We start from the raw sequence: 14,516 nt of genomic DNA, 5'->3' as shown, positions 1-14,516 counted from the left end.
AAGGGAACAAGACTTACAACTTACCACTGTCCCTGGTTCTTATCATCAACTCATTTCCCAGATCACTGATTCCATTCTTCTCCCTGGCAACAGCCTGAAGCTGAATCACACCCGTTGCAACTTTGGTGTTGCATTTAACCCTGACAACTTTCAACCACATATCTGCTCCATTACCAAACTCACTACTTTTACCTCTGTAATAATGCTCAAATCTGCCCCTGTCTCAGCTCATATGGTGCTGAAAACCTCATTTATGTCTTTATTACTTTGAAACTCAACTATACCAATGCACTTCAGAATAGCCCCCTACCTTTTCCCGACATGAACTTGTGCTCATCCAAAACACAACTGCCCGTAGCTCAACACACACCAAATCTCAGTCATAGAAATGATTCATATGTTTGATGATTTACAGTGGCTCCCAGTCAGGCAAGGCTTCAAATTCTAAATTTCACATCATTGTTTTTAAATCTCTCTATGTTGTGCTCCTCCATCTCTGGAACCTCCTCCAGCATAATAATCCTTCAGGATTTCTGTTCTCTTCCAGTTTTGGCATCTTGCACATTCTCAATGTTAATCTCTTGCGGTAGCCATGCACCCAACCAACTTGGCACTAAGCTCCAGAATTCACTGCCCTAAATTTCTCTGCCGCTTTACTTCACTTTTCCCTTTGGTCAAGATTTTTGTCATCTTTCCTGATCTCCTTCTGTGGCTGTGTGTCAAATTTTCATTGATAAGGCTCTTGTTGAATGCTTTAGGCTACCTTAGTGTCAGACTTGGGTGAGTTGGTAGTACTCCCGTGTTGAAGTTAGGTGAATAAGAATACAAAAATTGAAAGCTGACACTCCAGTGCCAAGGGACTGCTGCACTGTCAGAAATGTCATCTTTTGGATGACTGCGGCGCTGAGAACCCGGGTTCGAATCCCAGCCCTGGGTCCCTGCGTGTGTGGAATTTGCACATTCTCCCAGTGTCTGCGTGGGTTTCACCCCCACAACCCAAAGATGTGCAGGTTAGGTGGATTGGCCACGCTAAATTGCCCCTTAATTGGAAAAGAAAAATAATTGGCTACTCTAAATTTATAACCACAAAAAATCTTTCGGATGAGACTTTAAATCAGGAGCCCACCTGCCCTCTCAGGTAAAAGACCCTATGGCACCATTTTGAAGAAGATCAGAGGAGTTATCATGGTGCCCTGCGCAATACGCATCCCTAAATCATCATCAATAAAACAGATTATCAGGTCACTGTCATATTACTGTTTGTGAATGCTTGCCATGTGCAAATTAGCTGCCACGCATCTTACATTGCAACAATGACTACACTGTAAAAGGCTTTGAGATGTCCTGTGGTTTTGAAAGGCGGTATATAAATGCAAATTGTTGTTGCTTATATCAATTGAGAATTTCACTTAAAACATTAGGCCAAGCACATTTTAATTTATAACCTTTGCTATAACATTTTGCTCCATGAAGCAGTCTCTAGCCCATCTATACATATTTTATTATTTTGCTCCTAGCATTAGCAATACCCAAGTTCCATTTAATATCTGGGTAATTATTAAAATGTTACTCTTCCTAGATGTACTCTTCCCTTCCATATGGACTAGCATTCAATATTAGTCTGCTACAAAATCATACCAACTGGTTCCCTCATCTAACAGTCCAAAGACATCCAATCTCATGTTCTGCTTTTCTTGTACCTTTAATGTAACACTCTATGTGAAACAAAATTCTTCATCCCTTCCACCTCTGTCCCTTCTGAAAAAGGAGTACTGGCCATAGCCTAATTACAAACAAACAAAATGTTGTACTATATTGCTAAATTAGTACAGCATAATTGATAAGGCTGTGAAGTCTGGTCAAAACATACCGCAAGTCCAATTTTAGTCACAGAGATAGAAGGGATGCGATGCATTCAAACCTTGGAGATGATGCAAAGACATTACCCAGATTTCTAAATTTCAAGTGACTGGATTATGAGGAAAGGTTGGAGAAACATTTATCCATGAAAGGACATGACAGAGAGGATTTTTAAAATATTAAATGATACAGAAAAGGAAAATCCAGTTAACGCCTTCAAAGTGTGTCATTCAATAATGACAATGGAAGACATGTTCAAACTGGTGTAAGCCAAATTTGGCAGATATCAGGAACCTCTACAAGCGGAAAATGAAATGAAAAATTGAAATGAAAATCGCTTACTGTCACAAGTAGGCTTCAAATGAAGTTACTGTGAAAAGCCCCTAGTCGCCACATTCCGCCGCCTGTCCGGGGAGGCTGGTACGGGAATTGAGCCATGCTGCTGGCCTGCCTTGGTCTGCTTTCAAAGCCAGCGATTTAGCCCTGTGCTAAACCAGCCCCTATGATTACCACTTGAAATGGCCTTCCGAGTAGAGTAGTGCAGATTAAAGTCTTGGAGAACGTTGAATGGAGGATCAAAACTTAGGAAATTAGCTACAAAAGATGGTAGCTACAACAGACTTAAAGATACTAGTCATTTAATGTTTAAATGCTTTTAAAATTTTAGATTTTAAAAGGTGGTGCTGTAGGTTTTAATTGTCACTGGGTGCCTTTAGAACACTTTGAAAATGCTCTCTGCACAATATTTTTAAACAAATTAGTGCTACCTATATACAGGAAATGGGTTTTACAACTTATTCAACTTCACCATTTTAACAAAAATTACACTGCTTATAAACAAATGCATCAAGCTACAATCCGAAGGTGCTTCACAGGTGTTATCAGAAATAATTTACATTGCTTACACATCATTTGAGTCAACAGACATTTATTTCAGCTGATATTTGCAGGAGTATTCATTATAAATCAGTATAGATTGATCTGAAAGTGGCTAGATTGCAGAATATTATCTTCCAAAAGCGGGTTAAAAATATATACACAGCGTATTAAATATTGGACCTGCTAGCTTGATTGGCAAAAGTCATAATAAGAAAGGCAACATTCAAAGGCCATATATTGCTGTTGCTAAAAACAAACACATACGAATATAATTTTATCACGTATTTACTTTAAACTCTGATTAATCTTTTTACATTTCTATACCAAGCATAAACCTGGGCTTTACATTTTCAGCTTCAGCAGCTTATAAAAGTATTGTCTATTGCTATTGTAAATTCCTATCCTATCTAGAGAACTATTGCATTCATAAATTTGAAAGGAGAACGTTCACCAGCTTTCAACCCCAAATGCATTATTTCTGCAATTTTCTTCAGAATGAAACAAATTAAATATTAGCTCCCATTTTATAGCCGTTTAATAATTACAAAATAAATTAAAATGAAATGTTAGCAATGCTTGAAATTTATCTTTCCACAGTTGTTGATTCAGTGCCTCAATGTATAATAATCCCAGAAAAAGGAATTTTGTTGAATAGTCGAGTGACAGTTAAAATGTTGTCTTCATGTCCCTTCTGGTCAAGGTTCAATTCCAAATGCTGATAATCTCTGAAATTTGCCATTCCTTCAAGGTGAAGACTTACTTTTATTTTTTTAAATAAATTTAGAATACCCAATTCATTTTTTTTCCAATTAAGGGGCAATTTAGCATGGCCAATCCACCTACCTTGTACATCTTTGGGTTGTGGGGGCGAAACCCGCGCAAACACGGGAAAATGCGCGAACTCCACACGGACAGTGACCCAGAGCCGGGATCAAACTTGGGACCTCGGCGCCATGAGGCAGCAGTGCTAACCACTGCACCTCCATGCTGCCTAAGGTGAAGACTATTGCGAATGTTTGACCATATTGGAAGAGGAACGTCTCTCAAAATTCTCTTCCCTTGAACATGGAAAAACTAAAGTGCACTTTATAGACAAATATTGCTGTCTACTGACTACAAAACAACATTTCCCTTGATGTAATTTTCAGCTCCTCCTCCTGCACTCTTTAAGGAGTACACATGCTCATGATATTTGCATTTTGTTGAATGTAAATTATGTATGTCTAATCGCCACAAAAAAATCACAACACTGTGTTTCAAAATCACCCTGAAATTGTGACTTTCATTCAATTCCATTTAGAACTACTTAGCTTGAATTCCCACTGGAGCTCCCAGATTTACCACTTCAGATTTGGGGAAAATCTGAAGAAATGGCCTAGTTCCCTGGAAGCTACGGTGATACATATTTATAAATCCCACTTTACCCAACAGTGTGCAGGTCACAGACTGGCAACTGGGGAGCAAGGGAGACCATTTATAAAAATCCTTCTGTGGAACGTTTGTGACCCAGGTGAACAAAGAAACATTGTAGGCCATAACACCACAGCAAAAGTAAAGCAGAGAATTTTGTGCTCAAGAAATGCTTTCAGTGCATGGACAATATTGAGGGGGGTTTCTTCTCTCAAGACCATAAAGAGTGCCTTACAGTGCTCTGGTGTGAGGTAACTTGCAAAATTAAGCAGTTCAAAAGGGGTGGGAAATGGATCATTCCATCATTCAATAAGAAAGGCCCCATCTGCAAGGAGTGGGGTGAAGTAAGAGGAAGACTCCCTGTCACCAGCAACTGACAGAGCTATGTTTCAGCTGAAATGTGCTGTATACTCACTTAAATACCCAATCCCACATTAAAAGTCATCTACACTATTTGAACAAATCCATCCACGCTGAAATATAAATCTCCATCCATTGACACTGATGCCACCTACCAATGTTGCACACAGTATAGATCAAATGCTGAATTTTCTCCTCGGAAATGGGAATCAGGAGACAAATTGGTTCAATTTCAGGTTGGGAATTTGCCTCAGTCAACAGCCTGCTGGGAAGCAAAATATTCCCGGGATTGGGGCCTTAATTGGCCTGGAGATGAGTTGTCAACCAAAAATCAGACCTGAGACAGGCCAATTCTGGAGCAGGCATGTTAAAAGACCCACCTCCATTCCATCCCGTTTCAGGATGCAAAATCCAAGCCCATGTCTTGGTTTGCTAACATCAGAATTTTGAAGCTGGCAGAGATAATGGAGACCAGGTAGGGTTGCCAACTGTGATTAAATGTATTCCTGGAGGTTTCATCACGACTTGCCCCATGCTCCAGCCATTCGTCAACCAATACAACCATCCTTGTGATGTACACCTTTCTAAGTCCCGAAAGAGGTGCTTGTTAGGTGAATTGGACATTCTGAATTCCCTCTCAGTGTACTCGAACAGACGCTGGAATGTGGCGACTTGAAACTGAATAATTGTTTGAAAAACAAATATAAATAAATAGTTGGGGCTAAATAGAAAGCTATTTATCACCAATTAAAAATGGACATTACAATTACAATTGACTTTTCCAGGGATCCCTATATCGGTTAAACTGAATCACCTGACAATGAAACTCTGTTAAAGGCCTGGGCATTGGTGATACTTCCTCCCATTCAGATCTGCTGCTGTGGTACACCTGTACTTCATCTGTGATTTCATCAGGAGCATAATCCCCGCCCAAAATATAAATCTTGTCTGAAATCCCAATAGCCCCTGCATTGAAGCCTGCACACTCAAATGAGCCCTCACCTTTCCAAACACAGGTTTCTGGACAAAAACTGTAGACTTTGTAAGTAGAAAGATCACAAATATACAACATGCAATTCACTGGGACAGCTTTCACAAGAGTAGCATGAAAAAACTGGCCAAATTCTGCAACAAGTTCTGACCATTGATCAGAGGATACATTGTATTTGAAGAAGCAATCTAATGATGGATTGAAGATATCAGCTATTTCCACCTCAGATCCAAGAACATAGATAATGTTGTTGCAAGCACTGGCTTCTGGATAGTAAATTCCTCTTGGCAAATGGCTCACTGATCTCCATTCTTTGGTAAGAGGGTTGTAGGATTCAACATTTAGAAGACTCCGGATTTCTCGCGCTCCTCTGGTTTTCCCACCGACTACAAAAAGCTGATCCATTGCAATAACCGATGTGTGCATGGTTCGAGAGTTTTTCATTGATGAAATAGAAGAGAAATTGTTTGTCCTTGGGCAGTAGCACCATGTCTGGTCAGTTGCATCATGACATCTTTCTACAATGTGCAATCGTATAGATTTATTGCAGCTAATCTTACATCCTCCAGTAATAAATATTTTTTCTCCAAAGGTAACCAAACTTGACCCTGGAAAATCAATAATATTGGTAGCTGGCAACTCTTTCCAGGTATCGCTTTCAATGTTATAGCAAAATGTATGCTTAATCACACCATTTTCTTCAGTTTTGTGAACAAATATGTATTTTTCTGTTGTGGATGGTCTTGCATCAGGAAAGAGCCCATTAAACTCTTCAAGTTTATCAAGAACAGCACAAATGGATTCCATGCATTCAGGATTATTTGCTAGTAAACTTTCAGATCTCATAAAGTCCTCCAGAGATTCTTTGGATAGCTGATGCAATCTCACAAGGTTAATCATATGAGGCAAATGCTTTTCTCTCATGTTAACATCATACTGAGTCCACTGAAGAACAGCATTCAAAACAGTATCCTCATCAGGGACATTCAGTGCATCTGCTTTAAGACATTTTTCTAGCTGTCCGGCATTCATTTCTAAGAAATCATTTGATTTTAACAGAAGAGAGAAGTGTTGCACTACAAATAGCAAAGCATGATTGTACAAACAAGTAGAACCATAACCCTCAGACAGGGACAAAAGTTGTAAGCAGTTGGTGAGGTCAAGCGTTTTGATGAGAAAATCACTGCAGGCTTTAGCTAGCAGGGGCACTTGAAGAAATGAGGACATCTGGAAGAACATTTCAACATTGGTCTCAGAAATCTCTGCATGCCCTGTGTAAGCAAAATCCAGAAATGCCCTCACAGCTTCCGGAGATAAATTCATGATTTTTACACTTCCATCATCCCTTTCCCTCATGTGAACTTCAAACATGGCTCTGCAAGGCAAACAGTAACATAACTACTGTCTTTACCAGGTCATTACAGAAATTGTGAACTTTAAATATTTCTTACATTATTTGAAGCTTCTATTTGAACAATACTGAATAAACAATATGGTCCAATTAGATTTTTCCAAACTACGTTTTGGGCAAGTTCTCTGCAAGTGTGCAAACATTAATTTTTTTTCCTGAGAAACTCAAAACATATTTAAGCAGCCATTTTTCTAATTCATGTCCATAAAATTAAAGTGACAGTCAATTCCAGTGTATCTGAAGCAGAGAGGATAGAGGGCTATGGTGCCCAGAGCAGTGGGAGTTAGGTTTGGACTGCTCGAGCAAAGCGATGGCACACACAAAAATGTGTGTGCTGTAGCATCTTAATATGACTGAAATATATCAATGATGAAAGTTACAAAAAACGTCTTTGTCAAAGATTCATCCAGACTCGAAATGTTAGCTCCCTTTTCTCTCCACAGATGCTATCAGACCTGCTGAGATTGTCCAGTATTTTCTAACATGTGGGTAGTAGCGTCACCAAGAAATTTATGCTAGAATCCCTTTTGTTTTCAATGTATATTAATGCTTTGGATATGGGCACCAGAAGAATTTGCTGATAAATGAGGGACCTTGGACTACAAATAGATGAGGACATAGACAAGTTAGTAGGAGTTGCCAGACAGATTTAATGCAGATACATGTGAACTAGAATATTTCGGGGTATATGAATTGTGTAAATGAGATGTCATCATTGTCCCTTGATTTGAGGATGATGTCTATTCTGGGTCTCAAGTTTCTGCCATGGGTCTTGTGAATAAATAAACTCTAAATGGTAAGATTGTTAAGAGTGGTGGACCAGAGAGCTAAGGGAGCAGTTATACAGTTCACCTGGGACCCAGAATCAAATCCGGCCTTGGTTGACTGTCGGTGTGGAGTTTGCACATTCATTCTCCCCAATTTTGTGTGGGTTTCCTTCGGGTACTCTGGTTTCCTCCCACAGTCCAAATATGTACGGGTTAGGGGGATTGGCCGTGATAAATTAGTGTCCAGGGATATGCAGGTTAGGTTACGGGGTTAAGGGGATGGAGTGGGGCAGACATGTGCAGAGTGCCCATTCAAAGGGTGGATGCAGACTCGATGGGCCGAATGGCCTCCTTCTGCACTTTAGGGATTCTATGAAAACAACACTCACAAAACATGTGAATGCAGGTAGGAAAGACCATAAAAAGGCAAATGGGATTCTGAATTACATACATCGGCCAGTGAATATTAAAACAAGGTTGAATCAAATAATATTTCAGTACAGAAATAATACATTTGATCCTTCCAGTCTGCACTGAATTTTTTCACCATCTAATTTCATACCATATGGTCGTTCCCCCCACCCCACCTACCGACCTCATACCATTAATATTTGTTTCCAACAACTATCCAAATCTACGTTGAAATAATTATGGTCTTTAGTTCAATAAGGATCCGCGGCAGAGAAATCCACATTCAAACCAACTTTGTAAAAGTTTTTTTCTAACATCCGCTTTAATGCTTTGTGTACAATTCTAAAGTGGTTACACAAATAGAAAGACCTGGGTATCTGTGCACAAATCATTGAAGGTGGCACAGCAGGTGAGAAAGTGGTCATAAATCATAGAATTTACAGTGCAGAAGGAGGCCATTCCTCCCATAGAGTCTGCACCGGCCTTTGGAAAGAGCACCCTACTTAAGTCCACACCTCAACCCTATCCCTGTAACCCAGTAACCCCACCTCCCTTTTTGGACACTAAGGGCAATTTATCATGGCCATTTCACCTAACCTGCACATTTCCTCATTCCCCATGATCATTTTTCCAGTCATTGCCTCGAAGGGACCATTGGTTACTTTACCTACTGTCCTCCTTATTGCATACTTATGATCTGTTTCATATTCCTAGATGGTTTATTCTAATTTAATAAACTTTAATAAATGTTATTGTCACAAGTAGGCTTACATTAACACTGCAATAGAGTTAGTGTGAAAAGCCCCTAGTCGCCACATTCCACCGCCTGTTCGGGTACACAGAGGGAGAATTCAGAATGTCCAAATTACCTAATAGCACGTCTTTCAGGACTTGTGGGAGGAAACCGGAGCACCCGGAGGAAAGCCATGCAGACACGGGGAGAACGTGCAGACTCCGCACAGACAGCGACCAAAGTCGGGAATCGAACCTGGAACCCTGGCACTGTGAAGCATAGTGCTGACACTATGCTACCGTGCTGCCCAAAAGGTGCTTTGCGGGGCTCGTCCGGGATTATTCTATTTTTCTTATTCTATTTTTCCTATTTTTTTATAAAATCAACTTTGTGGCCACCTTTTCTGGTTTCTAAAACTCTTCCAAATGTTCTTCGCAATATTATAATCCTCTTTTTTGATCAACTACTACGTTCAGCGTCCCTGGAAAAATGGATTTTTTAAACTGAGTTTCTGGTTTTTGATTGAATGCAACTTCAATGAAAAATGTGAATCATTTCTGTAAATATTCCCATTGTTTATTTACCCCCATATATAAGATAAAATCATAGGAGCAGCACGCTATGGAGCCTGCTCCACCATTCAATATGATCGTGGCTGATCTGATTGAGGCCTCAAATATACTTTCCTGCCTGTTTCCCATAACTCTTGACTCCCTTATCAATCAAAAATCTGCCTAACTCAGACTTGAGTATATTCAATGATCCAGCCTCCCCAGAATTATAAGACTAACCACCCTCAGAGAAGAAATTTCTCCAAAACCTAAAGGGCGGCACATTGCGCAGTGGGTAGCACTGCTGCCTCACAGCGCCAGGGAACAGGGATAAATTCCGGCCTTGGGTGACTGTCTGTGTTGAGTTTGTATATTCTCCCCGTGTCTACGTGGGTTTTCTCCCGGTGCTCCGGCTTTCTCTCACATGCCAAAGATGTGCTGTTTCAGCTGTTATACCTGTTCCAAATACATCTGAAAGTGAATTTTGTGCAGAATATTGCTAAAAGGTACTTTGCGATATCATAGTCCCACATATGTGTGCCAGGGTTTCCTCCGGGTGCTCGGGTTTCCTCCCACAGTCGAAAGATGTGCAGGTTAGGTGGATTGGCTATGCTAAATTGCCCTTTGTGTCCAAAATTGCCCTTAGTGTGGGTGGGGTTACTGGGTTATGGGGATAGGGTGGAGGTGTGGGCTTGGGTAGGGTGCTCTTTCCAAGAGCCAGTGTAGACTCGTTGGGCCGAATGGCCTCCTTCTGCACTGTAAATTCTATCATTCTATATGTTGTTGATCCAATGGTGTAAAGAGGTGCTTGAAATGTGGGATAGGCGTTCCCAAATAATGGTCTAATTTTTAAGCATTATCTGCTCATTTATTGACATCTGGCACCTTGATGATGATAAATCTCTTATTTCTACTCGTCTTTAAAGACAGATTTTGTACCTGGGGTCAGCGAAGGGGGAAGTAAGGCTGCAGTGGAGAAGCACATTGGTAGCAGAAAGGCTAACTTTTTACATTCAGATATCCTAAATCTAGATCTATGTTTGATAAACACCATTTTGAAGGTGGTCAGTAGTGGAATGCAAGACAACATTGTCCAATAAACCAATCTCTGCAAACAGGCAACTGGCATTCCTTAGGGTATGCAATTTTACAAAGGCAGATTTCAGAAAAGCTGCAGCTTCCAGATCATTTGGGACAAGTTTACTTATGGAAATCACTATCAAATTAGAGAGCAACGTTGTAACTCCAAGCATCACCCAAATGTTCAGAAGAAGCAGAGTGAGGCAGAATTAGCCTGGTCTAGATTGATATTTTAAAATGTCATTTCCAATCTGAAGCAGTCAGGGAACACAGGTAAATTCATGATACCTACATCTGATTATTCTATTATTTTAGTAATGTTGAATTCTGTTGCTTAAATATTTAATTCTGTACAAGCTCCATTACGGGTTTGGAAATCCATTATACCAAAATCATTGACAACGTAGCACAGCATCAGTTAACAGGTTATAGCAACTGCAGGTTAACCTGTAGTTATACACCAGGGGCGAAATTCTCCCCCAACGGCGGGATGTCCGCTGACTGTCGCCAAAGACGGCGCCAATCAGACGGGCATCGCGCCGGCCCAAAGGTGCGGAATGCTCCGCATCTTTGGCGGCCTAGCCCCAACATTGAGGGGCTAGGCCGACACCGGAGGGATTTCCGCCCCGCCAGCTGGCGGAAATGGCGTTTGTTGCCCCGCCAGCTGGCACGGAAATGCGGCGCATGCGCGGGAGCGTCAGCTGTCAGTTTCCCGGCGCATGCGCGGGAGCGTCAGCGGCCGCTGTCAGTTTCCCGCGCATGCGCAGTGGGGAGAGTCTCTTCCGCCACCGCCATGGTGGAGGCCGTAGCGGAGGCGGAAGGGAAAGAGTGCCCCCACGGCACAGGCCCGCCCGCAGATCGGTGGGCCCCGATCGCGGGCCAGGCCACCATGGAGGCACCCCCCGGGGTCAGATCGCCCCGTGCCCCCCCCCCCAGGACCCCGGAGCCCACCCACGCCGCCTGGTGCCGCCGGTAAATACCAGGTTTGATTTACGTCGGCGGGACAGGCAATTTCTGGGCGGGACTTCGGCCCATCCGGGCCGGAGAATCCAGCGGGGTGTCCCGCCAACCGGCGCGGCCCGATTCCCGCCCCCGCCCAATCTCCGGTACCGGAGACTTCGGCAACCGGCGGGGGCGGGATTCACGGCGGCCAACGGCCATTCTACGACCCGGCGGGGGGTCGGAGAATGACGCCCCGATCACAAAAATGTGTCCACTTAGAGTATTTACCTTATAACTGTTGAACCAAAGGGATGTAAAGATGCACACTATGTTACAGTTGACAATACAAACAATATCCAAAAGATATGCCTTTAATTTACAGTACCTGAAGAAATCACTGCATGCAGCCAGAATACATCTATGACATGGCAACTTTTCTCCTTTGACAAATATAGTGAAGTCAAAGAATATGTTTTGCTCCCGGAAGTTCTGGAGTACATTTAAAACCTGCTTGCCGTGTGTCTCAGCAACCAGAGAGACTGACCTCCTTTCCGTCACTCTGCAAGCAGCCCTAGAAACTGAATCCATGATTGAATTGGTTTCACGTCTCAAATCTGCAAAGATAACATATTCTGTACGTTTTTGTTACAAACACACTCCCAACAAATTTATCTCTTACTCACTTTCAAACATAGGTTTAGCTAAAAAAAGGTAAGTTAGCAAATAGAGCTGTTTTATTTAAATTATCCAGATTTTGTATAAGCCTTTGTTTTAAGGAAGCGAGTTTTACTCATTTGTCTTTTGATTTAATTTTATTTATGTTCCAACTATAAGGTTTCTAAGTGGTTATGTAACAACACAGGGAGATGATTCTTAACAATGCTTTATGTAGTAAATTGTTTATTAAAGTGTATCGAGTGGTGTAAGTCAAGGTTTTTCAAAGTGCTGGTCGCGACCTGCGGGTGGGTCGCAGGTAGGTGTCAGCAGGGCTGCAGAGCTGAGGATCACAGCGGTGCTCCCGAAAGATCCCAGCGATTTGCTGAAGAGTAGTGCTCTACAATTCGCACACCAGCCGAGCTGTTCTAAAACAGCTGCCGCACTATTATCTACTGGAACTCTGAACAGTGATGCCCACATGCCAGAGAGCAGGTAACCCCTTTTTGTAAGTGGCATGAGTGAATTATGGTGCCTTGTTACAAGGGTATACGATTTGTATCAATTCTGTTCTGTTTCCACTCACATCACTGAACAATACTGCAGTCTCTTTGGTTTCAGAAGTGTAGGATTAAGATTATTTTCTCAATACCGATGTATGACTAGGCATTTGGTTCATTTCCCTTTTACTGCAGTGAAGAGCACTTCTGGTGCCACTGGACCAAAGAAAGTCTTAATTTTAAAACCGTAGCCTTACCATAAATAAACTATCCAACACTGAACATCATAAGGTGAGAGGTAGAGTGACAGATAGCTAAAAAGGGGCAGGCAGATTTTTAAGCACTCCATGGTTGAGTTTTTAAACTTTATTATCAAATAGGGAACAGCCTACCTTACGTCTCTCTATATCTATATCACTACTTCTCCCTATCTCTGTATCAATCTCCCAAAATACCTTTGTAACTCCAATTCTACTTTGATATACAAGAGCGCTGAAGTAATTGAGACAGACATGATGCTGGGGAATGAAAACAAAATTGGCGGACAGAGAGACACAGAAAATTTAAAGAGTTGTTTGGGAACAGGGAACAAAGAGAGAAGAGAAGGGGAGTGACTTGGTCAGATAGGAACAGAAAGTGAAACAAGGAAAAGAAATAAATTCCTCGTGATAAAGGGGAAAATGGGAAAAAAGAGTTATACACTAGGAGAAACTGAGGAGAAAATAGACTTGCAACGCATAAGAGAGACATTGAAAAGGGAAAATAATGGCGGAGGCATGCAGATAAATCCAATCAGACATGGTGGGAGATGTAGAGTAACTTGTAGGGAGATGACATTGATAAGGAGAGAGCGAGAGTGATTATGGATAGCCCAGACAGGGGGGGGGGCAGAGGTGAGAGAGACAGAGCGGGAGGGAGTGAGGGGTGTGACTTTGTTCTCAGGTCTCTAGTTACTGTGTGGCGATGCAGCCGAAGGCACACCTCCTTCCTCCTGTCTCAGCTGGTCTGAGGAAGGGTACAAAGCCCATGGAGTGAGACCGTGAGGGCCAAGCCGGCCCACCTACCGCATTGAAGGTGAGCAAAGGTCTGCAAGTTGGTAAAAGTGGGTCCCGGGAAAAAGTTTGAAAAACACTGGTGTGAGTTGTTATATTTTGGATAGTGTTTATGAAAACTCGTCGCTATCGTGATGACTTTTCGTTCTTCAAGGGGTGGGGGGGGTAAGTGTTACAATTATGAGATTTAGAGGTTTTTGTGTTTTGGGACTGTGTCTTTAATTTAAGGTAAAATGAAGGGACCTGTTCTGACGTCTGCCTGACAGCAGGCCTGATGGTTTGATTGCTAAGAATTTAAAGGGGACCTGGGCTGGTTTAATGGGAAGGAGATGGAAGATATTATATTTGGAAACAATGGCAGCATCCTGTGCACCAACAGTGGATAGACTGTGAGTTTCAAAAGTAGCAGAAAAGTGTTGAGAATGTCAGGTTGTAAACAGTTGGGCTTTAAACTGTCCATTTAGTTCCAAGATGAAAGAGAGTTAAACTCTCAAGGATAACTTATCAGCATCTCTACCTGGATACAATGCCCATGCAATTCGCGGTGATGGGCAGGATAACGAGGAAGTCATTGTGAAGCCATTCCAGGCTTTCCTAAAATATCACTGTTTAACACAGACAGGTTAGTCTGCCATGGTGCAGGAGAGAGAGCAGCAAGTGTAAGTTTTTCGGGCATCTCAGGCTTTTCTCTGAGCTGGGAGAGGATTGAAATCAAGGAACTGTGAAAGTTGGCCATGTTTGGCTGCAAAACCTGACCAAATCTCCCAGTAGGCTCAGCATGCCGGTATGTGTGTGTGTGTGTGTGTGTGTGTGAAACCCCAGCCTTTGAATTGACAAACTGCAAGATGCCAGACAGCCACTGATTAGTTCAACCAACAGAACAATGGAGCGAATGATGTCACCAGACTCAACCAG

General features: G+C 42.0%; 1 protein-coding gene across 3 annotated transcripts in view; it reads right to left on the bottom strand.

Moving 5' to 3' along the window:
- Positions 1–14,516, bottom strand: part of kbtbd3 (kelch repeat and BTB (POZ) domain containing 3) — a 282,090-nt gene that overhangs the window by 256,386 nt on the left and 11,188 nt on the right. For 2 of the 3 annotated variants that reach the window (XM_072476771.1, XM_072476772.1), the window contains exons 3-4: positions 11,781–12,009; positions 2,772–6,875 (exon numbers count right to left, since the gene is read on the bottom strand). In XM_072476771.1, coding sequence (XP_072332872.1) covers positions 5,276–6,875; positions 11,781–11,983 — 1,803 coding nt within the window. In that variant the 5' untranslated portion in view covers positions 11,984–12,009 and the 3' untranslated portion in view covers positions 2,772–5,275. Of the gene's footprint in view, positions 1–2,771; positions 6,876–11,780; positions 12,010–14,516 lie in introns of those variants that run through there. The other variant, XM_072476770.1, reaches the window with a different exon arrangement.

This window comes from Scyliorhinus torazame, chromosome 15, assembly GCF_047496885.1.
Source record: "Scyliorhinus torazame isolate Kashiwa2021f chromosome 15, sScyTor2.1, whole genome shotgun sequence".
Classification (NCBI taxonomy): domain Eukaryota; kingdom Metazoa; phylum Chordata; class Chondrichthyes; order Carcharhiniformes; family Scyliorhinidae; genus Scyliorhinus; species Scyliorhinus torazame.
Note: the sequence above shows the minus strand (reverse complement) of the source record. Positions and strands in the feature narration are given on the sequence as shown.